Raw genomic sequence first — 24,292 nt, 5'->3', positions numbered from 1 at the left:
TCAGCATATGGTTGCATCTTTATATTTCTACTAGAGGTGCACCGAATATTCGGCAACCGAAAATATTCGGCCGAAAATGCAAAAAAAACCACATTCGGCTTTCGGCCGAAAGCCAAATGAGTGGCCGAATTGGAGGCCGAATAGTGGTTACGCAAAATTATCCACTTCCAGACGGCGGAGTCGACAGAACCAAAGTGATCTGTAAACTCTGCCAATATGCCGCCCATTGATTCAATGAGAGACTCCGGTTCTTTTCACAGATGTTTATTAACGCCACATCAACACCGTATAACTAAATGTTCAAGTAAACAAGTAAACAAAATAAAATACAACATTAGTTGTTGTAATCATTAAAGAAATAGCATTCTTAGCATTGTCGCTGGTACCAATAAAGAATCAAAGTAATACTGGCCACTTTAGTCTGCTTCTCAACCAACGGCAGAGTCATTCCCCAGGGGCAATCTTCACGGTCAGAACTAGGATTCTTTAACTTACACTTCTCCTCTGAATCACATTCACACAGTTACAGCAAACACCATGAAGCATGGAGTAATAAAATAAAAATAAACTAGCAGGTAACATCACGCTACAGGTGCTCCTCGGTGTCTGTGTGAAGCTCACGGAGCTAACCGGCGCTACTTCCTGTTTTACTTGTTTCAACGTAAAAGCATGTATTTCAAAATAAATTTAAAAAAAAACTCCTGCATTTACAGCCAAGTTGAATGGTCTTCTCACCGTAGTAGTTTCAGTCTAAAATATCACTTAAAGGCAAAACACACAAACTACAAAAAATGCTGCCACTGTTCCTGAAGGAGCAGGCTACCTAGACTCTATGCCAAAAAGGACACTCAGATAATTTGTTATATTGCATGTTTTTATATTTTTGTGTTGGAACGCTTTTATAATATGTTGTATTTTTTGTTGTATGAAATGAATGAAAAAAACCCCAAAATGAATTGAAAATGGGAATTAATGAAACTTATCTCTAGTTATTAGTTATAGTTATTAGTAATAACTTTTGAAGATTTCAAATAAACATTTATTTTCTTTGAAAAACATGTCTAAACATTTATTGTAAGGTGTAGATTTAAGCAATATTTAAAAATGGTGAAAAATCTAACTTTTGATAACTGAACTGTAATATTCGGTTTCGGCCACAAATTTTCATTTCGGTGCACCTCTAATTTCTACAGACATGTGGTAAGTTATGGACATTTAGGCTGAATAAAACAGGACCCAATATTGAGCCCTGTGGTACTCCAGCCGAAGAAGTGAGGTATGAAGATTGCAAATCACCAATTTGAACTGCCTGTTTCCTGTGCGAGAGGTATGATTTCATCCAGCAGAGGGCACTATTTGAAAAGTTGAAATAGGAGCAGAACCAGAGAGGGCAGGGACACGAATAAACATGTTGTTATTTACAATTTGTTATACAAGATATACATCACGTTACAAAATATGTAAAACTACATTAGGTACACCTGAGAAGAGCAGGAATAGCAGAGGCAGCTGTGAAAAAGAAACTAAATTCAAAATAAAATCCAAAATAAAACTTAATTGCAGTGAGAAAGGTATGCGTGGGGTTACTACACTATTGTATTGAAGCACTTGACACGGCAATTGCAACAGTCTCAGGATTAAACGACTATTGTTTGGATAGGAACCAAAGTTTACACGTCTGTTTCCGCGAACCCCGCATATTGTCGGACCCCTACAATCTGTGGATTGTCATTGGTTTTCGCCGAACCGCGTCATAGCTCATTACCATAATATTAGCTTGAGTTTAATCGCTGGAATCCGCTCTGGTCGCTCAGTTCTCTTCGCCCCTGGCGAATCCACTCTGGTCGCCCAGTTCGCTGACCCTCCATAGAGAAATAATGATTTCCGGCGCTCAGGTAGCGTAGGTCACTCTTGGTATACATGCAGCATGTGGCAACACGTACAGTGCTGGGAAGGGGGCGGAGCCTAGTAGACCAGAAGGAGCGAATGTTTGTATTGCTGTTGTGTTGAGTGTAGTGAAAGTTCCGTCCAGAGCCTCGGTGGATGTATCTTGGTCGTTTGAGAATGTAGTGATGGGATACAAGCTGGGGTGGGGGGGTCGGAGATGCGCTCGCCAGAGCCAAACACAGCGCAATCCAGAGGAACAGATTAAAAATCCACATGGTGTGAGATCGGCAGCAACGTAATCCAATGGTGGATGGTGAAGCCACAGAGCCAGCGCAGCGGAGGCAGAGGAGTGGGGCGTGCTGGTTGTAGCTTCGCTGGAAACGGGGGGCGGCGTTGGGGATTAGCAGCAGGCTAGGCGGCCGGCAGGTGGACACTGTCGGTGTTACAGGGAGGCGGCGTCCCCCGCACTGACAGCAATCCACAGGAGCAGGCGGGCTCCCAGGAGAGCCGGCTGGCAACGGACCGGCCCAAACCGGTGTGCTTCGAGGGGCGCACCAGTACAGACTTATCCAGCCACAGGAGTCCCGTACAGGTGAGCCCTGTACGGGACTAGCTAGCTGCTGGCTAACGAGTGGCGAGGCAGTGGCAGCAAACGGGTAGAGACTGTTGGCTACTGATTCGGTGTCGCAGAGTGCTGGGTCCCACATTCTGGACCTTCTCAAGCAAGCCGATTCTAGCAGATGGGTTTAAAATCCAACGTTAAAACTAGACTTAAAATAAAGCAGCAGCTTGCCAGCGGTCCCTCCCACGTCTACCAATAAGTACATCATGATCAATGGTGTCAAAAGCACGCTTTAAATGAAGAAATACAGCAGCTACAAAGCCACCCTGATCCAACAAGCTCTTTAAGTTTTCTAGGAAATAACAGGGAGCTGTCTCTGATTAATGAAATTTCAGTCAGTTCTGTGGTAACCCATTTCTCCGCTACTTTGGAAATTCTAGGTAAAATACTTATGGGTCGATAGATTTTGTCAGCCTTAAAGACGGGGCTGACCCGAGCAATCTTCCATGTCGATGGTACCGTTCCTTGTTTTATGAATAGATTTACAAGATGTGCAACTGGGCCAGCAAGAGCCTGTTTATTGGTCTTTAAAAGGTCACTAGTAAGTCCATATTAGCTTTTAATTACCATTTGCCCCATTCATGGCCTCAATATAGAATCTGCTTTCACCTTACGGGTCATCCTTAAGACTTTATCTCTATTTTTCATTTATTTTATAATTTCATTGTTCAACCAGAACAGATTATTTCTATGTTGCTTGGATTTACCTTTTTTTTTTTTTTTGTGAAGTGCGTTATAATATCATTGACTTTTTTAATAAAGTTATCTGAGCTAGCCTCAATGTCGTTATTTTCCAGAATATTAGACCTTCTAGATTTTGGATATCCTTATTCAGGAAGTGTTGCTGGCTTTTGGGTATGAACCAGATGCCTTTGGAACAAAGAAAAAACAAAACAAAATTCCCACCCCTACTGATTATATCGAATCGCAATACTTGTAGAATCACAATTATCAAGAATCGTGATACAATCGAATCGTGACCAAAGCATATCGTCCCACCCCAATTAGTCAAATTGTACTCATCCATCAGCTGTTTAAGTTTTTTTTCCTGACTTGATGTTCCAGTTGATGTTAAAATCAGCGAGTAGGATGATTTCCTTATTCGAGTTGCAGTGATTTAAGATTGTCTGAAGATGATCATAAAACACATCCTTTGCTGAGGTGGATCCACACAAATCACAGTAAAAGACATTGCAGAGCAGAGTGATGCATTTAGACCAATACACTCAGCATTAATGTCTTTAGGCCACCTTATTAGTTCATGTTGAAACTTCTCTCTGACAATAGCCGCTTTCGGACTGTAGGAACCTTTGGCAGTTCTAATAACCTTTTAATCCGCGGGGCCGTTTTCTCCCGTGTTCGGACATACAGGAACTCGGGGCTATCTCCCTTAGTTCCTATAACTATTTAGCTCCTTCTCCGAGGTCGGGTCTTTTCATAGTTCTTATAGAACTAATCTAACGGAGGTGTGTGGGGGTCGGTAGCTACGCCCCATGTCATGCTATCACGGCTGAAATGTTTCCTCATAGACACAGACACAACAAGTTAAACTTACACTGGTCTCATTTGTCTGCAGCGCTCTGCTCTCCTTTCTTCCTTCATGAAATGAAAAAGTATCGTCTCCTGACTCTCTCTGTGAGCTTTTCCAGCCTCGATATTAGACGCCTGATGTGATTGTCCATGATTAATATCACCATCATGCAGACCATAAACACAGTGGCCTCCCCGCTCTCCATATTAGCTTCTTGGTGGTGTTTTTTCTACTCTCCTTACTTTTACCGTTTTGTTTTGTGTTTGAATGTAGCGCTAAACGGCTAACGGCTAACACGTCACTGAAGCAGACGGCTGCGCGCGGCGCATCAGTCCCTATCAGGTCCCGACTCATGTGCGAATGCAGACTGAAACAGTTCCGCTGGGGAAGGATAGTTATCAGAACGAAAATCGAGGAGGGTAGTTCTGATAACTACTTTCTTAGAACGGTCTGTCCGAAAGCGGCTATAGATTAATACTCCCCCACCTCGCCCTGCTTCTCGAGCCTTTCTAAATACATTATATCCTGGAATGCTGGTAGCTGCTGTAGATGATGATGAATGTGTCAACCAACTTTCAGATATTCCAAGTATATCAATATTAGAGTCACTTAATAAATGTTCCATCAGCTCAGTTTGTGTTTTTCCTGGTTTAAAAACAGCAAAGTGTTTCCTGGTTTCATCTCCTCTCTCTGAGCTGCAGATCCAGATGTGCTCAGACTCAACATGTGCTGCAGGCTGAATGATCTGCTGGAAGAAAATCAGCGGGTAGATTGTTGTGGTGGGACGTTTTCTGGCTCTCAGTCTGCAGATTTGAGAAGTTCAGGAGCTAATCTTCATTATTTGTCTTTTAAAGTCTCTGGGTTACATGAATTGAACGTGGTGGTGGTAATATTCTGGGTCTTTAAAGGGGATATGAAGCAGTGGCACATGGCAGCATTTTCAGAGGCTTATTTGTTTTAAAAAATGAGAGGCCATTCAGTAAATCACAAATTCATATAGTTTCGCTAGAAAAATTATATTTTAATACTGACTTTGGCCACAAGGGCGCAGCCATGTTCTTTGCTTACGTCACGAGCATGGTTTAGCTCACAGCTTGCTATTAGCTTACCGTTAGCTTGTATTGTGTATCGCGGCAACCAACAAATAAATATGACAGGTGTTTCTCGTAAGGTGGGGGGGTCTTTTTGTATCGCCCCCGGATGCTCCAATGAATATTACAGGGCTAAAGCCAGTGGGAATGAAATTCATTTTCACGTCATTCCTAAGAAATCTGAGGTGATGAAGAGATGGCTGGCAGCACTGAAACGCCTGCACCCACCTAAAGGAACTGTACAGCGGGTCTGCAGTGAGCATTTCTTAGAAAGTGATTACATAAAAGAGGGATCCTTTACGGATGATGGGCAGTTTGTTTGGCGTCCCACCAGTCGTCTAAAACCAGATGCTGTGCCATCAGTTTTCGACTTCAGTGGATACAGTGTTGGAGAGACGGACATACCCACAACATCTGAGCTGTCAGACTCTGCCCTTGGGCGCAGAGACCGAGCACAGAAACGCGCTGGCCAGGCAGAGGAAAGAGAGGTAAGCTATTCTACCGACTTGAAAAACGATATGAAACAATACACATTTGTTATTCGGCCAAGTTTCCGAGTCAAACCAAACGCGTTTCACTGTCGCGCATCTGAGAGATGGGTGAATTCGGGGAATTGTGTTGTTTACGTCATACAGTTAGCTATAAGGGATAAAGGCTATACATGAGTTGATTGTTTGGATTGCAAATATTTACCTTAGAATCGGCCCGTCATCATAGTGCATTCAGAAGAAAGAGATGGAGAAGAGCTCTTCATTTAGCCATGTAGCGGCTTAGTTATTGAGATAACAAACAAGTGTAGATGCTCATCACAACCGCTGGGCTCGCACTGGTGATGAATAGTTACGCACGCACCAAGATAACACTCCAATATCCAAACTCCCGTACTTGACTTTCGCTTACGCACTCGTGCACCCCGCCTCCGTGGAGAAAACAATTAAGTTTCCACGTTGTCAGCCTAGCCACAATAACTGTTGGGGTGTATTTTTTCATTCAACACCGCGATTGCAAATAAGAAATTGACCTTTGAATCGTACTTGTGTGAGATATTGAATTAAACTTATATCGTCAATGGCGTCATCACAAGGGCACAAGCACAAGGGAAGACAGGAGTTTGGATAATGGACTGGAGCCCAAATACCAGGCTACGGCAAGTCAAATCGATCAAAAGGCAATATACCTGTCATTCTGTGTGCTCTTGTGCCCTCTTGTGACATGAACAGAAATCTAGAAAAATAAAAAACATTGCCAACTCAGGACACACACTATTTCATAGAAGCCTGGTGGTACAACCACAGCTATTGCCACACCTGTGTTAATGAAGTGATCACCAACAATGGAAAATTAATGTACAAGCAAGGCTTTTTAAATGTATAATCCAGAAAAACAAAGTCATTTAATTTATACAATAGTTGCAAGAGTTTTATTACCATTGTCATAGAAGGCAACACAATTGTGTGTATAGTATTATATATAATGTAGTGTGTGTATATATGTATATGTATATTACCTTTACCTGGTTCAAATCTATTCTGTTTGTGTGTGTGTGTGTGTGTGTGTGTGTGTGTTTTTTTTTTTTTTTAAGATGATGGCAACATTGGTGGAGGGACCAAGAAGTCAGGGCAACGGCGGCAGCAGCAGCATCAGCAGAAAAGTGGACGCCAGCACCCAGACTGATCTAGTGCTAGTGGAATACAGAAGTGAGGGAACCATGACGGATGACATTTACAACATGCAAAGTGTCATTAATGACCACTCCTACAGCACATTCCTGGAAGATTTCAGCCTGGAGAAGATCGCAACGCCAAGGGCGTCATCTCCACAACAAAGTGCAGCATCATTCTTGTCTTCAATGAGTGAGGAGTCAGTCCATGAAGATAGTGCTGAAGACATGAGTGTAGATGACTTTGAGTTTCCACTGAGTGAAGAAGAGACAGAAGTGAGTTTTGTCGATGAAGAGGATGAGGAGGTCAATGTTTCCAGTGGCCGAAAGAGCATCGTTTCAACTGAACATCTTTTGAAGCTGTTTAATGTGTGCCACTGGGAGAATTGTGGGAAGTGTTTAGTGCAACCACCAGTAGTTCGCAAAAGTGGGTTTGGAATGCGAATAGAAACAGAGTGCATTGATGGCCACACATACAACTGGACTTCCCAACCACTTGTGAGAGGTGGTATGCAATGCAATGTCGCCATCCCCACAGCTGTATTTGTCACTGGGAACGAATGCACTCCATTCACGGAGGTCTGCGAGGCACTTGAGTTGGATAGCCTCTCAAAGAGGCAGTGGTTTAATATCCAAAAAGCCTATGTCATCCCAGTTGTCAATGATGCATGGTGCTTACACAACGAGGCAGTGATGAGCACAGTGAGTGAGGAGCCCTTGGTGGTGTCAGGAGATTCGCGCTACGACAGCCCAGGTCATAATGCATCGTATGGCACATACTCCCTCATTGACACAAAGTCTGGGGTAGTCGTGGCTCAGGAGACTGTAAATGTCACTGAAGTAAAAAACAGTTACTGGCTTGAGGTGGAGGGACTACACCGATGCCTTACCAAGCTCATGGAGCATGGCATTTCGATCTCAGTCTTGGCAACAGATTGCCATCCATCAGTCCAAAAAGTGATGCGGGAGGAGTATGGTGGCATCAAACACCAATTCGACTTGTGGCACATTGCAAAAAACTTGAAAAAGAGACTGCTTAAGTGCCAGGACGAGCAGCTTCTCCAGTGGGCGAAGATGATTACGAATCACTTGTGGTACTGTGCCATGACATGCAACGGAAGTGCCACCAATCTCAAGGAAAAGTGGATGTCTGTGCTGCACCACATCACCAATGTCCACTGCTGGACATCAGGGGAGACAATGAGGAGATGTGACCACCCACCGTACACTGCAGAAGATGAGAGGAAACGGCCATGGCTCAACCCCCGCTCTGCTGCATTTGAACGCCTCCAGAGTGTAGTGCTGGACAAATATCTGCTGAAAAAGCTCGAGCACGTCACAGAGGGCATCCATACAGGAAGACTCGAGTGCCTACACTCCGTCTACACGAAGTACGCAACAAAGCGGAAAAAGTTTTTGAAAGATAGCTTTCAGGCCCGACTCCGTGTGGCTGCACTGGACCATAACAACAACGTGGTCCGGGAGAATGCTACTAAAAGTGATGGAGAAAAGCAAATGAAGCACTACTTCTCAAAGGCTGCAAATCGGCATGTGGTGGCTCCTGTGAAGGTGGTGAAAGACCACAGCTTTCGAATGGACATCGTGGCAGGAGATCTGAGAAGATGTGAGGCTGTCTCTATCCGTCAAGCACTGAGGGAATGTCCAAAAGGGAAAATGAAGACCATTGCTGAACACAGAGGGATTGACAGACCAGAAAAGGAAGTGTCTGTGTCAGCACACCAGATTTCCCAAAAACCTAAATCCAGAGGTGTAGGAGAGGCTTGTAAGAAAGAGTCATGTAGAGTGTATTATTGTAATAGTGTATGGCCATTTAGGGTGATTTTTTTTTTTTTTTTTTTTTTTTTTTTTTTTTTTTTTTTTTTAAAGAATTGTTCATAGTATCTTGTGCTGATAAAAAGAAATTACAAATATGAGACAGATAAATACTGTATATATACAAATATATAAATATGAATTACTAATACATGTAAACTGTTAAAACAATGAATTGATTGGTTGGCAATTAATAAAATACTTGTTGTTATTCACAGCATTACATTTGTATGCATATTTTTATTTATTTGTTTATTGTAGTTTTTAATTTGTAATGGACATGTGTTTTCTACAAGTTGCAATACTCAAATCCACAGTATTGAGGAGATGGGTAGACAGTCCTGATGGAATTCACGACACAGGCTGGTAATGGAACCCTGTTCCTCCGTCCCAGGTAACCCCTGGACCAAAGGCTGAATTGTCTGTATGCTGTAAGCCTGTAAAGACTGGGGGGAAGAAGGTACAATTAGTATATTGTCGCTGTACAGCAGAAACCTTGTATCTCCACTATTTTTTTAATTATTTTATATTCATTCTCTATTTATCATAAAATATTTATCAGTACTACTGGTCAGTCTCCATGAGTATATGTATGATACATTCTTTAATAGCCTAACTAACTTTAATGTTGACATTATTATGTATTTAGAAAATAGTGATTTATAAATGAATATGTAAAAAACAATGACAAGTGGAGATACCAGATTGCTGTTGGACAGCGACGATATCAGCATAAGGTAGGCTATGTGGAAATACACATAATAGAAGATGCCATCGTGGTTATTATTATTGTTGCGGGGGCTACAATGCAGACTGTTAGAGGAGTGGGTGTGTCAAGCACTTGCGTTGCGCCACATCTTTTCAGCGCTTCGCTATATGAGGTGACGGCTTCTGCAGTTCCTATATGCCAAGAATGGATGAGGAAATGTATATCTCGGGCATTCCCATCCAAATGCAACGCTATCAGCAAATGATTGATTCTCAACTCAACATACTACGTGAAAATGCATTGTTGACAGGTATGTTTGCCCGAAAGATTAGCCGATTATTGCAGTTACCGGTATGCGCAAAGTGTTAGCAGAGGGTAGTAACTAGCTGCTTTGAGATGTCCGACTGCTAAGCTGGCTTATTGGTTGAGGGGAACTTCGTGTAGGTTGTTTTTGTAGCTGTAGTGTAGACGATGTGTCGGTATGCTGATCAGTTGTGAAAAATGGATTATAAGGCCTACCTGCTGTTTATTGGTCGCTCCAGCGTGTCAGCTCTGATGTCTTTGAGTAATAGGATCGAGACATCCAACACCTCTCTCTCCAGACACAACATCTTGAAGTGTTGGTTTTGGGAGATGCACTGGCCTTGGGTTAAATGATTAAGCCTCAACTCCTGGCAGCAGACACTTTCTGCATTCGTGTCCATTGGTATGCAAGCCCCACACATAGGCTGACACCACGCTATGTTTCCAACCCGATCTTGGTGGTCCCACGGTTCGTCTTCCTCATCATCATACTCCTCTGACTCGGCGTAGGTTGCCACCACAGCTCCCTCTTCTCTCACAGGCTCGAAAGCATAGGCTATAGGATGTTTATCGCCATTTGTTGGCCTGTCGCATTCATCACACTCCCATTCTCCATTCATTTTGGCGGTATATTATGGTTCCTTCCTATGTGTATTTAATGTTGACAGTATTAGAATGTTTTCGCAACCATTCTCGTGACGTCATAGCAACAATGGTGGCGCACAGGTTGAAAGCACATACAGTACTAAAAATTGTTAGTGCTTTATTCTGAATAACGGCTTTTATTTCGGAGTTTTTGTAATTCGTTAATTTGACGTTTTAGTTCACTGATTATTTTGTCATCTGTGTTATGTCACTGCTTCATTTCCACTTTAATGGTTAGATGACAGGTTTGTAGAGTTGTTTTAACAAAGAGAAACAAAGGTTGAGTTAAAACGGACTGTGTTTCCCTGATGGCTGTTGAGCTGAATGGCTGCAGACCTCTGAGTTGTAAGCTGGAACAGAAGGTTAGTGTAAAGAATGTCATGTATTACCACCGCTATCACTTTTATTCCTTTAAACCAGTAGTCATCAACCTTTTTCAGCCCAACCTCAACATGGTGTTTAAGTGAACAACTTGGACAAGACTCTGGTTCCTTCCATCATTTAGAAATATTGTAGCTCAAGTTCTTTTTCAGAGTTTCATTATGACAAAAAGAATTAGTAAAAGAGCAAAAAGCTGAATGTGTGCAGAACACATCAGAGCACAGTGCTGATAGCTGAGGGCACTTATAAACGCACCCTCAGCGTTCACATTTGATCTGAGATATTGAGACCTGTGTGGCTCGGTCTGTCCAGGTCCAGTTAGAATATGTTGGTTAGCGTAGGTTAGCTTAGATAAATCTTTTGTGTGAACTTCAAAAGGATCTAAGTCTTCTTCCTCTCTGTCATTGCAGAAACATGGAGCCCAAGAGGGATCCAGATGGCACTGCTGTAAGGACTGTGGGAAAGTTATCAAACGATCAAATCTGAGGTATCATCAGAAGCTTCATACTGGAGAGAAGCCATACAGCTGTGACCAGTGTGGGGCAGCTTTCACTGCATTAGCTAATCTAAAGACACACCAACGTAGTCACACAGGAGAGAAGCCGTTCAGCTGTGGTCAGTGTGGGGCAGCTTTCACTACATTAGGTAGTCTAAAGACGCACCAACATATTCATACAGGAGAGAAGCCATACAGCTGTGACCAGTGTGGGGCAGCTTTCACTGCATTAGCTAATCTAAAGACACACCAACTTAGTCACACAGGAGAGAAGCCGTTCAGCTGTGGTCAGTGTGAGGCAGCTTTCACTACATTAGGTAGTCTAAAGACACACCAACGTATTCACTCAGGAGAGAAACCTTTCAGCTGTGGTCAGTGTGGGGCAGCTTTTACTAGATTAGGTAGTCTAAAGAGACACCAACGTAGTCACACAGGAGAGAAACCTTTCATCTGTGGTCAGTGTGGGGCAGCTTTCACTCAATTAGATAGTCTAAAGACGCACCAACGTATTCACACAGGAGAGAAGCCTTTCAGCTGTGGTCAGTGTGGGGCCGCTTTCACTCAATTAGGTAGTCTAAAGACGCACCAACGTAGTCACACAGGAGAGAAACCTTTCAGCTGTGGTCAGTGTGGGGCAGCTTTCACTACATTATCTTATCTAAAGACACACCAACGTATTCACTCAGGAGAGAAACCTTTCAGCTGTGGTGAGTGTGGGGCAGCTTTCACTACATTAGGTAGTCTAAAGACGCACCAACGTATTCACACAGGAGAGAAGCCTTATAGCTGTGGCCAGTGTGGGGCAGCTTTCACTACATTATCTTATCGAAAGACACACCAACGTATTCACACAGGAGAGAAGCCTTACAGCTGTGGTCAGTGTGGGGCAGCTTTCACTACATTAAGTAGTCTAAAGAAACACCAACGTAGTCACACAGGAGATAAATGATTGGCTTAAATCAACAACAATTTTTACGGCAGATAAGCAAACATTCACCTGAGAGCAGCAACAGGAATCAGAATCACCAATCAGAAGCCTTGCATTTGTTCAGATTAAAAATCTTCTTTGTGGATTACCACCTTCTCTTTTTAGGACTTTAGTACTGAATGTTCTGTGGGGAGCACATGTTTGAAGAACCATTGAAAGTGCTTTATAATTTGTTGGGATTGCTTTAACTGGCGACGGATCTCCCGACGTTCAAGACAAACATGGCATCAATTGTGATTTGATGGACAGAACAAAATGCAGTCTGTTTGAAAGTAGAAACGTGTTTATTCTGTTATACTGAACATATTTGTTTTGTTTAAAGTTAAGATCCACAAAGTAGCTTTGCACCAGCTGTGGGTATTTATGTAAACATCTGAAGAAGCAATATTTCATTTCAGTTTGATGTGAAGTCGAGCTTTACACTCGTCTGTATTTCATTGTTCTGCATTTCATTAAAGGTCAGATGTTAACTTTTCTCATGCTTTTCCTGTTCTTGCTACACTGATATTTTTGAAGAAAATGTGTGTTTGGTTACGAGGGAAAGTTGACTCTTATCATCTTCCCCAAAGACCCGGAAATCTTTTAACGCAGTCTGAAAAAGGTTTGGAGTTGTTCCCTGTACTTCCCAGACAGTTGTATGATGCTCATGACTGAAGCTGAAAGTTAAGGCTGTTCCAACACTAAAAGGGCACGAGGCTCAACTTCAAGCTGTGAAACTCTTTCAAATGTCTGTTGTGTTGGAATCAGATGTGTGAATGGATTTTAGTCCAAACGTCATGGCTGCACTGAGGGAAAAATGTACCTTTTTTTTCTACATGCTGGGGTACAATAGACAGTCTGTGTTAAGCTACTTCAGTATAAGGGTACAAAACTATACCTTCTGAGGGTACTGCCCCAGTGACAAGCCATCATACCCCTAAATGTACAATTCTGTATTTTATTTTCTGAGAGTGTATTTTTAAACTGTTTTTTTTTAAGTCTTAGATTGTTTTTAAAGTGTTTAGAATTGTGTAAACATTTGTATTGCTTTATTATGTCTTGCTACTGGATGCTTGAATTTCCTTCGGGATCAATAAAGTATCCATCCATCCATCTATCCATCCATGCAGCCATTGCGCTCATATGCTCGATACAAGATGGCGGATCTTCAACTAATGTAGTGGGTAGGGACTCGACAGGTAAATGCAAATTCCCCTGTTGTGACGTCACAATAGGGGAACCATCCAAATGGCTCACAGCAGCATTTTTTTCTTGACACAAGTCTTTCTACTGACCTACAGAAAATGGATGGATGGGTTTTTTCAAATATGAACACAAACACTTAGCCTGGGAATTCCCATGCTGCTTTGCGCTCGATTTCATTCTCACTGCAAAGTCAGCCTGGAAACCACCGCCCTTATTTTTGTCAGAGTTTGGGAACCAATCACAGAACGGGGAGGGGCAGCAAGACGATGACGACGTTTATGCGCTACACCGAAACTTGTAGAGTGTTAATCCAACATGACAGTGGACACAACGTTACCGTTCGATGCAGCCTTAGAAAGTGTTTCGGAGTAGATTCACCCTAGGGTCATTTGAACCGTGACATCCAGCCAAGTAGCCCACCCGAAGTTTTTCCGATATTGGCTGAACATCAGCCGAGTTACTGAGTTATCCCGAATAGCTTAGTACAAGGTATCTCTGGCAGTATCTCCAAAATTACCACACTAAAATCACATGCCATGACACCAAACTTCTACAGTAAGACAAATATGGTCTGTACTCACAAAACGATGCATTTGGAAGTTTGTACATAGTCCAGGAGTTTATTATTATCAACACAAGCCTGATAGCTTCTCTGCTGCTAAAGCTGCGTCAACGTCACTTCCTTGATCTGGGAGCTTCAATGTAAGATGAGGGTTGATCTACTACTGTAGACAACAAAACAAGGCTGCTCAATTTCTCCATTATTAAAATAAATTCACAACTCTACAACATAAAAATTAATGCAGAATATAGCATATAGGCCTACTTTGTTGTCAATTTAAGTAGCTTAGAGCGCAAGTTTACTTTTATTTTACTTTTTTTTTTCTTCTTCCTCGTCGAATTTCTGTCGTCATCTGGTATAAGTGATACAATTGGCTATGAATCGCGCGCAAAGCAGCATGGGAAGAACCAGACGTCATTTGATAGACATTCGTAGCGCCCAATAAACGGCTCTAGGCATTCGTAAACCACGCCTCAAATTCGAGAAAATGTACACCTATTTCCCAGACCACCATCTCATCGAGATTGTGGACGCGTCAGCCAGGCGAACAAACACCCGCTAAAAGTGAGTTTTGCATAATATGTCCCCTTTAAGGCTTGTTTTACATTTTCCATGATGATATTTTATAATGAAATGTTTGGTTTAAATCTGGTTTTTTTTGCACAACTGACACATTTATTTTGTAATTTACTTTGGTTTTAACCAGAAAAAAAGTGATCAAATTCATATTTTAATCAATTTATTCATATTTTACAATAGTTTTCTTGCTGGAAGCCCAATAAACAGGGTTACAGATGTTTGTTTCACATGTATTCAGTTCACATAAGATATACAGAATAATTAGGTCTTCTACAGAAAAGAAGAATTGATCCTGGCTCATCAGTCAAAGCATCTACAGCCACATATTTCCCTCCAAGTCATTTAAAGCTTCTTTAAAATAATTTATTCAGCCCAGCTTTGCCATTCAGCTCATTTTCCATCTGACACCAGAGAGAACAGACAGACTGAAGGACATCTTCTACAGATGGAGTGTTTGGGACAACAGGAGGAACAGACAGTGACATCATGCTCTGTTGGAGGATGTAGATCTGAAGTAAACTGGACCACTGGCATGATTCAGTATGAAGGAGGACGAGGTAAGGGCACCCTCTACCATTTAAAACGCTGATAAATGTGTCTCTGCCGCTCCAAAAAAGAAAAAGGTTGATAAAACACATCCTCAGTGAAGTGATCAATGCACATTATTGGTCAATATTTACCGAAAATTGCATGGTAAAAGTTAAAGTTGTAGTTTTTGTGCTCCGTCCCGCTGAGACCCGTTCAAACTGACTGACAGCGCTGTGACATTTGGAACTACGGAGGCTCACATGGACCACCTGACAGCCCTTGCGGCGACATCAAACCGTGTCGCAACTCTGTATTACTCTATAGGCAATTTTACGCGACAAACCCTGGGCGGCGCCATTACCCTCCACAAATGCACTTCATTTCCGCCGGAAGTAGTTTGCGCAGCGTTTGCCAATGTAAACAGATGATGCTAGCTTTGACAGCCCACTCGCAGATCATATAGCTAATAATGTCCTTACAATGGGAACAGAGTTTAAATACGTTAACTGGAGATGGAGTTACTATCCCCCACCCGAATTTGGTGCAGGATGGGGAGGATAACGTGACGACGTGGCCCAACATAACATACAAAACTGAGCACCTAGAAATAGAAGTACCCTACGACCAAGGCTTTGTTCAGGAGCATATCACAAGGCTGCGTACATTTTACTTTTCCCACATGCTCCCGAAAATCGTTGATGATTTTGTTGAGGGAAGGTTACAGTTCTGCAGTAAATATCTCAGCATTTTAAAACCAAAATAAACTGCCCTTTGTAGGTGCCCAAGGGTGCCAACAGATGTCTGTTGTTTACATAATGTAATATAATGTTGAATATATTGTTGTACAAAATTGAAAATAAAGGTTGATGTGATTTCATTTCATTATTGCACTGAACTACGATCATGAGTGCCCTATCTTCCTTAGAGTGTTACAATTTCTTTTAACACAGTTCATTCACAGTAAACTCATACTTTACATTAATAACACTGGATTAATTCATTGTTTTGAGGAAATGAAACAAATGGCTTCAACTAGAAAGATCATGTATTTAATCCTAACAGGTATTAAAAAGTGAAATACAAAACAACCCCACACAATTACTTCACTATAATAATAATTTACAATATTAACTGTTAAACATATACTAACAGGGACACAAGGCAAGATTCTAAACCTCATGAGGCATTCTGATCAGTGGACTTCTCAGGTTAAGCTAGCAAAACGAACCGGAGCCCGCCAGAACGGAAGTGGAAAGCATCGACGGGAGGAGTTTAGGAAGTAGAGCGGAAACCGGTCAAAAATTTGCCTATAGCTACATCAATTATTCTGATATATTTGCTCTCTGGATCTTCTAACAAAGCAAACTTTGAATATTTGGCACTGAAAATGCTCCTATCTGTGTATTTAAACAGCGTGTTTCAATGTGATAAAGATTATTCCCATAAGAAGAGAACTGCTTTTCTACATGACTGAGAACAGGCTAATGTGTCTTTAACATCTGAAATAAAACTGTAGAAAAAGGAGACACCTGATAGAGGACATTTAGAGGCATTCCTTTTTAAATGTTTGGTGAGCTTGTTAGATATGGTTCTTTTAGTTGAAAGCTCAAGAACGGACCGGAGTAATTCAAATGAAAATTAAGTCTTTATTGGTATGGCAACAAGTGCAGTATTTCAGCGCTGGTTTCAGTATGACAAAACTCTCACAGGAATCTGTCAGACAGAGCTCCTTATTTCCAGTTACAATTTGTATATATGTCTCCTAGTTTCACACGGTGGATCCCTTGTTGATCAAATGTGATTGGATATGCATACTAACCCAAATAATGTCTCTGAGTAATCCAAATAATGTGTGTGTGTGAATCTGCCCTTGCTTTCCCAGGCTTTCCTAATTGTTTTGTCTTTCTACTCCTACTCCTGGATCACTTTAGGTCATAATGGAATAGTACTGAGCATAATGTCTAAGTACAAAGCCAATTTTAACAAGCTGATCTGTCAGTGTTAAAGAAGCAGAAATGAGAAACTCCTCTGAAGTTGATCAGAAATTGAGGTTTTACGGAGCACCAAAGAAAAATGTTTCATCGATATCAAACGTCAAACTTAAAGGTTGGGTAGGGGTTCTTTTTCTGGAGCATTTTTTTACATATTGCTTGAAATACTCTTCACACCCCCATTGCAACCAATTAATTAAAAGTTTTGACACAAAAATGAAAAGTTTTAGTGGCCTCTAGAACGAACAATCTAGGAAAAACACTATCCAATCATACTGAACGGACCGTTAACAATGATTGGATTCTGATGCCGTCTATCAAACTGCAATCTGCTCCTCCCTCCCCCTCCCCCTCCTTCCCCCTGTGCGCGTACCCTGCTCCGTGAACGAATTACGCGCCCAGAAGCTTGGCAGGAAGCTAAACTAAAGCCGGCTTGGCTAGCACCTAGCATTATTAAACGTATAGTTAGCATATACTAAATACTAAATACGGCAACGAGTGAACGCTCGTGAACAAGCATTGCGCGTTCATGTACTCTAGAGCCGTGGCTTCGGGGGAAAGTCTGAAGAAAGGGGTTGGGACTTTTGACCTGTGTATTTTCAAAATGCCTTTAACAAGTCAGTCACATTTGGTCAAAATGTTTCATCACTGATCAGCCTTTAACATTTAAAAGATGCTTTATTTGGTTCTTCAAATTAGCTCGCTGATGACGTCAGGATCAAAAAGCCCAAAACCTGCTTGAATGAGAGCACCTGTCACCGGGAGCGGTGGCGCGCGCCTGTAATCCAAGCTACCGGGAGACTGAGGCTGCTGGATCGCTTGAACTCAGGAGTTCTGAGATGCAGAGGACTATGTCGATCTGGTGTCCGCACTAAGTTGGGTATAGATATGGTGCGCCTGGGGTAGCCCGGGAACACCAGGTTGTCTAAGGAGGGGTGCAACGGCCCAGGTGGGAAACGGAGCAGGGCAAAGCCCCCGTGCTGCTCAGTACTGGGATCGCACCTGTGAATAGATGCTGTAGTGCAGCCTGAGTAATACAGCAGGACTCAGTCTTTTTACACTCTTTCTGCTCTTCCACACACACAACACACTGCACGCGCGCTACAACGACACGCTTTGACACCTTTTAGCAGCTTCCTCGCTGCTTCTCTGGCTTCTCTTTCCCTTACAAAGCACAGCTGTTTCTTGCTCCTGCAGCGCCTCCACCTGGACAACACGACCAATGACCATCACTCACTGCAGCTTCACAGACTCATTCTAAGAAGCTGCTCCAGAGGACACGTGCCAATGAGTTTAATGGGGTGCCATGTTTTTCCACATGGCCAAACATATTTAAGGGAAAGTAAAGGAATTGATTGTCCCACTCCATCAGCAGCTCCATCATCAATGAAGATAAGTGAGCCGGTACCTGTGGCAGCCATACATGCCCACACCATAACAACCCCACCACTGTGTTTAACAGTGAAGCTGCTATGCTTTGGATCTTGGGCTCTTCCTGTTGGTCTCCACGCTTTCTTCCTGCCATCACTCTGGTACAGGTTCATCTGGGTCTGGTCTTTCCAGAACACCTTTTTCCAGAACTCTGCAGCTCCTTTAAGGACTTTTTGGCAAACTGTAATGTGTCCATCCTGTTTCTGTGGCTAACTAGCGGTTAGCATGTAGTAGCGTAGCCTCTGTGTTTGTGTTCATGAAGTCTTCTGTGGATAGTCTTCTCTTACAAAGACACACCTGCCTCCTAAAGATGGTTCTGATCTGTTGGACGGGGTTTGGCTCAGCTTCTGTCCTCATGTTGAACAGCTACAGAAACAAGCCGAGGTATCTTCTCCCTGCACTGATTGACCCCCCACTCTCCCAATCACCACCTCACTGTTTTATCAGTCTGAGCTATCTGCCCTTTAATATTACATGACCTCAGTCTTGGATCTGAAGCTGCATATTTCTGACCAAACAAAGTATCATCTTACAAGTGAGCTAGTAATTATTTCTCTCAGATTAACAGAGCTGCTGCAGTCAGAGCAGGAAGGAAAACTGGTAAAAAGAAAATTGTGTAAATCAATAAGAGGATCGATATCAGTGATAGATCATTAAAACACGAGGAGATCTGATCAGTTCGGACTGGGTTTTATTCATGTGCTGCTGCTGGTTTATTCTGCTGAGAAAGTTCCATTCTGCTCGGTTCCATGGATGGAAGAACAAGGATCTGACAAAGAGGGAAACAGAAGCTGAAACACTGTGGAGCCCTGATGAGAGATGGGTGACAGCTGAGACAATTAGAGATGATGAGCGTGTTGGCTCATCTCCAGATGCCTTCTGTGACCACCTGTTTCAGTCTCCAATCAGATTGCAGCTTTCAGTCTTCCTGCTTTTTATACATGACAGTACAAACAGAAGATTCACATGTTCAAGGCAAGGCAAGGCAAGGCATCTTTATTTATACAGCGCATTTCATACCACAGGCAACTCAATGTGCTTTACATAAAGACAAGGCATTTAAAAGAACAGCATAAAGCAGCAATTTAAAGAGGAAAAAAAATAGAATAAAAATTAAAAACACAGTTAAAAGCAATCAAAGAAGAGGGGAAAAAGAAAGATATAAACTCAACCATAAGCACACTGAAAGAGAAATGTTTTTAACCTGGATTTAAAAGTGCTTACAGTTGTGGCTGATTTCAGTTCTGCTGGTAGTTTGTTCCAGTTGTGTGCAGCATAACAGCTAAAAGCTGCTTCACCGTGTCTAGTTTGAACTCTGGGCTCCACTATCTGACCTGAGTCAGTAGATCTCAGAGCTCTACTGGGTTTATACTCAGCTAGCATGTCATTCATGTATTCTGGACCTAAACCATACTGCAGACATCCCAAGTTCCAAAAACTCATTTCAGGGAGATGCTTATCGACCCCCCCCACCGCGCCCCGTACAGACACACTTAAGGCCAGCAACTTTTCACCAACTGTTTATTCACTAACGGTAATTAATATAATATAATAATTAGGCCTATCATTTCTACATATTTTCTTTAATTAATTTACGCTTAATTTATTTTGCATATTTATCTATCCTTTTTATTATCAACATATTAAATTGGGGATTTTTTAAAAGGCTTAGACAGGCTGGATATAGATAGTTAGATACTGTAGTTGACTAGTTAGCTATAGAACTACACAATTTAGTAACTAAATGTGCATTGATACTTCAAATAAGTCTTTGATACGTTTTGCTTTATTTTATAACAGCATTTAACCTACAGAAATAAAATGCAGATGATGGTGCGTTCAACTTAGCCTACCTCCACATGTCTTTTACAGTCATTAAGTCCGCCGTGGTCAATACTGAAGTCACTGCTGCATACAGTGCACCTCGCACGGTGTCATCATTCTTCACCTTCACTAGACATGGATACACTTTAGTATATTCTGCTGTAAAATGAGTCTTATATTTTCGTTTTTTACTCGAGGATTCACCCTCTGCTATTTGGCAGGATGCACAGTTTTGAGTGGTAACTTAGGTGACTGTCAGAGAGTAAATCGAAGCCCTCCCACACCGAACGTTATTGGCTTATTTTGCTGATTAAACCAATCAGCGCCCTCTGACAAGCAGTCGCCTTGAACGCTCGTTGAACAGAGCATCGCTTTGGACAGATACGCACAGGTTTCACAAGCAACCTCTCACACCCCTCTCTCTCTCTCTCTCTCTCGTGCCTGCGCAGTCCAAACTCGCGGGCATCCGTGATTAACTATCAATATCAGGGAGACTCCCGGAACTTCCGGGAGACTTGGGATGTCTGATACTGTGATTTGTAGACGAGTAGCAGGACTTTAAAATCTATTCTGTATCTGACCGGGAGCCAATGTAAAGACTTGAGAACTGGGGTGATGTGATCTGATCTCTTTGTTCTGGTTAAAACTCGGGCTGCAGCGTTCTGAATGAGCTGCAGCTGTTTGAGACTCTTTTGGGGGAGTCCAGTCAGAAGACCGTTACAGTAGTCAAGTCTGCTGGAGATGAAAGCATGAATCGGCTTCTCCTGATTTGTTTGGGACATGAAACCCTTAATTCTGGATATATTCTTAAGTTGATAAAAGGCTGATTTGGTGACTGATTTGATATGATAGTTGAAGGTCAGATCTGAGTCTATCAGCACGCCGAGGTTCCGGACTTGGTCTTTGGTTTCTAGAGACAGTGACTCAAGATGTTTACTGACAGCAAACCTCTTCTCTTTGTTGCCAAACACAATGACCTCAGTTTTTTCTTGATTTAACTGAAGGAAATTTTGGTTCATCCACTTTTTGACTTGCTCTAAGCAGTCGCACAATGACTCTATAGGACTGCAGTCATCTGGAGACAGTGCGAGATATATCTGTGTGTCATCTGCATAGCTGTGGTAGTTGACTTTAGAGTTCTTCAGAATTTGACCCAGAGGCAGCATGTATAGAGTGAACAGAAGGGGTCCAAGAACTGACCCCTGAGGAACTCCACATGTCATAGCCACTCGATCAGATTGATTACTTCCAACAGTCACAAAATAACTCCGATCCTCCAAGTAGGACCTGAACCATTCTAGGACTGTCCCGCTGAGTCCTGCCCAGGTTTCCAACCTGTTCAGCAGTATACTGTGATCCACAGTGTCAAATGCAGCACTGAGATCCAACAATACCAGAACTGACACCTTGCCTGAGTCAGTGTTCAACCTTATGTCATTTAACAAGTTAATAAGAGCCGTTTCTGTACTGTGGTGAGGTCGGAAGCCTGACTGAAATTTGTCAAGGAGTCCACTGGAGTTCAAGAAGTTACTGAGTTGATTAAAAACCACTTTGTCAACAATCTTGGCTATAAAAGGAAGATTTGAGATGGGTCTGTAGTTGGTTAAAATGGAACCATCCAATGTTCTCTTTTTTAGGAGTGGCTTGATGGCAGCTACTTTTAAGGGTTTAGGAAACGTGCCTGATTGAAGTCAGCAGTTTATTATTTGCTGCAAATCTGTTTGGACAGAGCTTACAATAGTTTTAAAGAAGTCAGATGGCATTGTGTCAAGACAGGATGTCGATGGTTTAAGATGCTGGACTGTTCCTTCTATGGTTTTTTGGTCAACTGTATTGAATTCTGACATCATAGTTGATTGATTCCTAGGTGGTTTTAAGGATTGCGTCATTTTATTATTTTGCTGATTTATGTTGATATTTAGCCTTATGGATTTGATTTTTTCATTGAAAAAACAAGCAAATTCATTGCATTTTTCTGTGGAACAGAGTTCTGAAACTATCTGTTTTGGGGGGGTTGTCAGCTTATTAACCATAGCAAACAGAGCACGAGTGTTGTTGATGTTCTTATTAATCATTTCAGATAAGTGTTGCTGTCTAGCCCGGAGTAACCCGTGGTTAAAATTACAAAGACTTTGTTTGTAGAGGTCATGGTGAATTTGAAGTTTAGTTTTTCTCCATTTACGCTCTGCTTTCCTGCATTCTGTTTTCAAGGCCTTTACCATCATAGTGTTCCTCCACGGTGTTCGCTTTCTGCTCAAGATCATCTTATTTTTAACAGGTGCAACACTATCCATGACATTTGAGATTTTCAAGTTAAAGTTATCTAAGAGTTCATCAACTGTCTCTGCACTCGCAGTTGATGACATAGCTATAACTTCCATAAACTTAGCACTGGTATTCTCATTTATGTACCTTTTTCTAACAGACACACGGGTTAACTGACTGTTTGGAGTTAACTGTAAGTCAGAGAACTCACAGAAATTATCAGAGAGCGCCAAGTCCTTGATATCAACAGAAGAAATGTCAACACCTTTAGAGATAACCAGATCCAGTGTGTGGCCTCGAGTATGTGTGGGCCCATTCACATGTTGAAGGAGGCCAAAAGTGTCAAGTAGAGAGCAGAGTTCTTTGGCATTAGTGTCCATGTTATTGTCCATGTGAATGTTAAAATCCCCAGTTATGATAAAAAAGTTATAGTCAGTGCAGATAACTGACAGCAGTTCAGCAAACTCATCAAAGAAAGTTCCTGGGTATCTTGGTGGTCTATAAATGATTAGGAAGATAACTTTTGGATCCCCCTTTACTAAAAAGCAGAGATATTCAAAAGAGCTGAAATCACCAAGTAAAATTTCTCTGCACTGAAAGACTGATTTAAAAATGGCGGCAACTCCCCCGCCCTTCTTACCACTTCAACACTTATTGATAAAACTGAAATTTGTTGGTGCTGCCTCATTGAGAATGGTATCACAGCTACATTCAGTCAGCCATGTTTCACTAAGAAATAAAAAGTCTAGATTATAGGTCATGATCATGTCATTTACTAAGAGGGATTTGTTGGCTAGTGATCTGATATTGAGTAGGGCTAATCTCGTGGAGACAACAGGTGATACTGGTGTGTTTCGGGGTTGACACACTATATTCAATAGATTGGTAGATTTAACCGAACCTTTTTTATTTCTCACCAGTTTGACCACTTTTCTGTTACCTGTCATCACAGGGATTGAAAAGGCTGTCTGAACTCCATAGGACCCTGACTTTATCTGGGGAAGAGCATTCTTGATATCAGTATTACAGCCTGGACCCGGCACATATCAGTCAGACTCACAGATATGATGATTCAGAGGAGGTGGGGGGGCTTGGTGACTTTTGTTTGAGGGTTGTTTCCAACGTGATGGACGTGGTGGAATGGGAGGGGCTGGATGAGGTGGGATGTTAGGGGGGAAGAATATGGGATTTTGGCGTGGTGTCAATTGTATTCCAATATTGAGAAAGCTCTTCATCCTGTCTGGGAAATCCAGAAGTGAGGAGTCCAGACTGAGTGGAGAGAGCTGGGGGCTGGGTGGGGTCCGGGGGGGCGAAGGCTGGGGGTTTCCTACTGGGGCTGGGAGAGACTCCGCCTGTTGGACTGCCGGGGCTTGTGAAGACTCCACTTGTTGGGCTGTTGGGGCTGGTGATTACTCACCACGTCACGTCACGTGAGTCCGTAGTTGATTGCCGAGTGTGGAGTAACTCGCTCTGGAAAGTCACAATTTCGTTGCCGTTCTTTTTACAAACATAGTCCAGTATTTCTTTCGAAAGTGAAATGAAGTTGTATGCAACAGCAAAGCCTAGCTTACTAACAGGTTGGAATTTTGAAATGTCACGTGACGTGATGTCTCGCGTGAGATAGCCTCCTGTTGACGGAAGAGGCTCTGATTGAGAGCAGGTACTGGCTTGATTAAATTCATTCTGGACTCTATATCCGACCACATGAAGACCTCAGGACACTTCGGTTTGGCTTTAGGGACCCTCTACTCACTACCACGTAAGTGTTATGTTGTTTGGAG

At 42.3% G+C, this 24,292-nt stretch overlaps 2 protein-coding genes across 2 annotated transcripts in view; both read left to right on the top strand.

Annotated features, from left to right (window-relative positions):
• The window catches only part of LOC142387547 (uncharacterized), a 31,677-nt gene extending 22,173 nt beyond the window's left edge, over positions 1-9,504 (top strand). Inside the window, exons 3-5 of the mRNA XM_075472646.1 lie at positions 6,714-8,627; positions 9,019-9,084; positions 9,490-9,504. Coding sequence (XP_075328761.1) covers positions 6,714-8,627; positions 9,019-9,084; positions 9,490-9,504 — 1,995 coding nt within the window. The remainder of the gene's footprint in view (positions 1-6,713; positions 8,628-9,018; positions 9,085-9,489) is intronic.
• Positions 1-24,292, top strand: part of LOC142397757 (protein NLRC3-like) — a 104,362-nt gene that overhangs the window by 35,585 nt on the left and 44,485 nt on the right. The gene's annotated exons all lie outside the window — the stretch shown is intronic.

Source organism: Odontesthes bonariensis, chromosome 2, assembly GCF_027942865.1.
Source record: "Odontesthes bonariensis isolate fOdoBon6 chromosome 2, fOdoBon6.hap1, whole genome shotgun sequence".
Taxonomy (NCBI): Eukaryota; Metazoa; Chordata; class Actinopteri; order Atheriniformes; family Atherinopsidae; genus Odontesthes; species Odontesthes bonariensis.
This window is presented reverse-complemented; position numbering and strand designations above follow the sequence as displayed.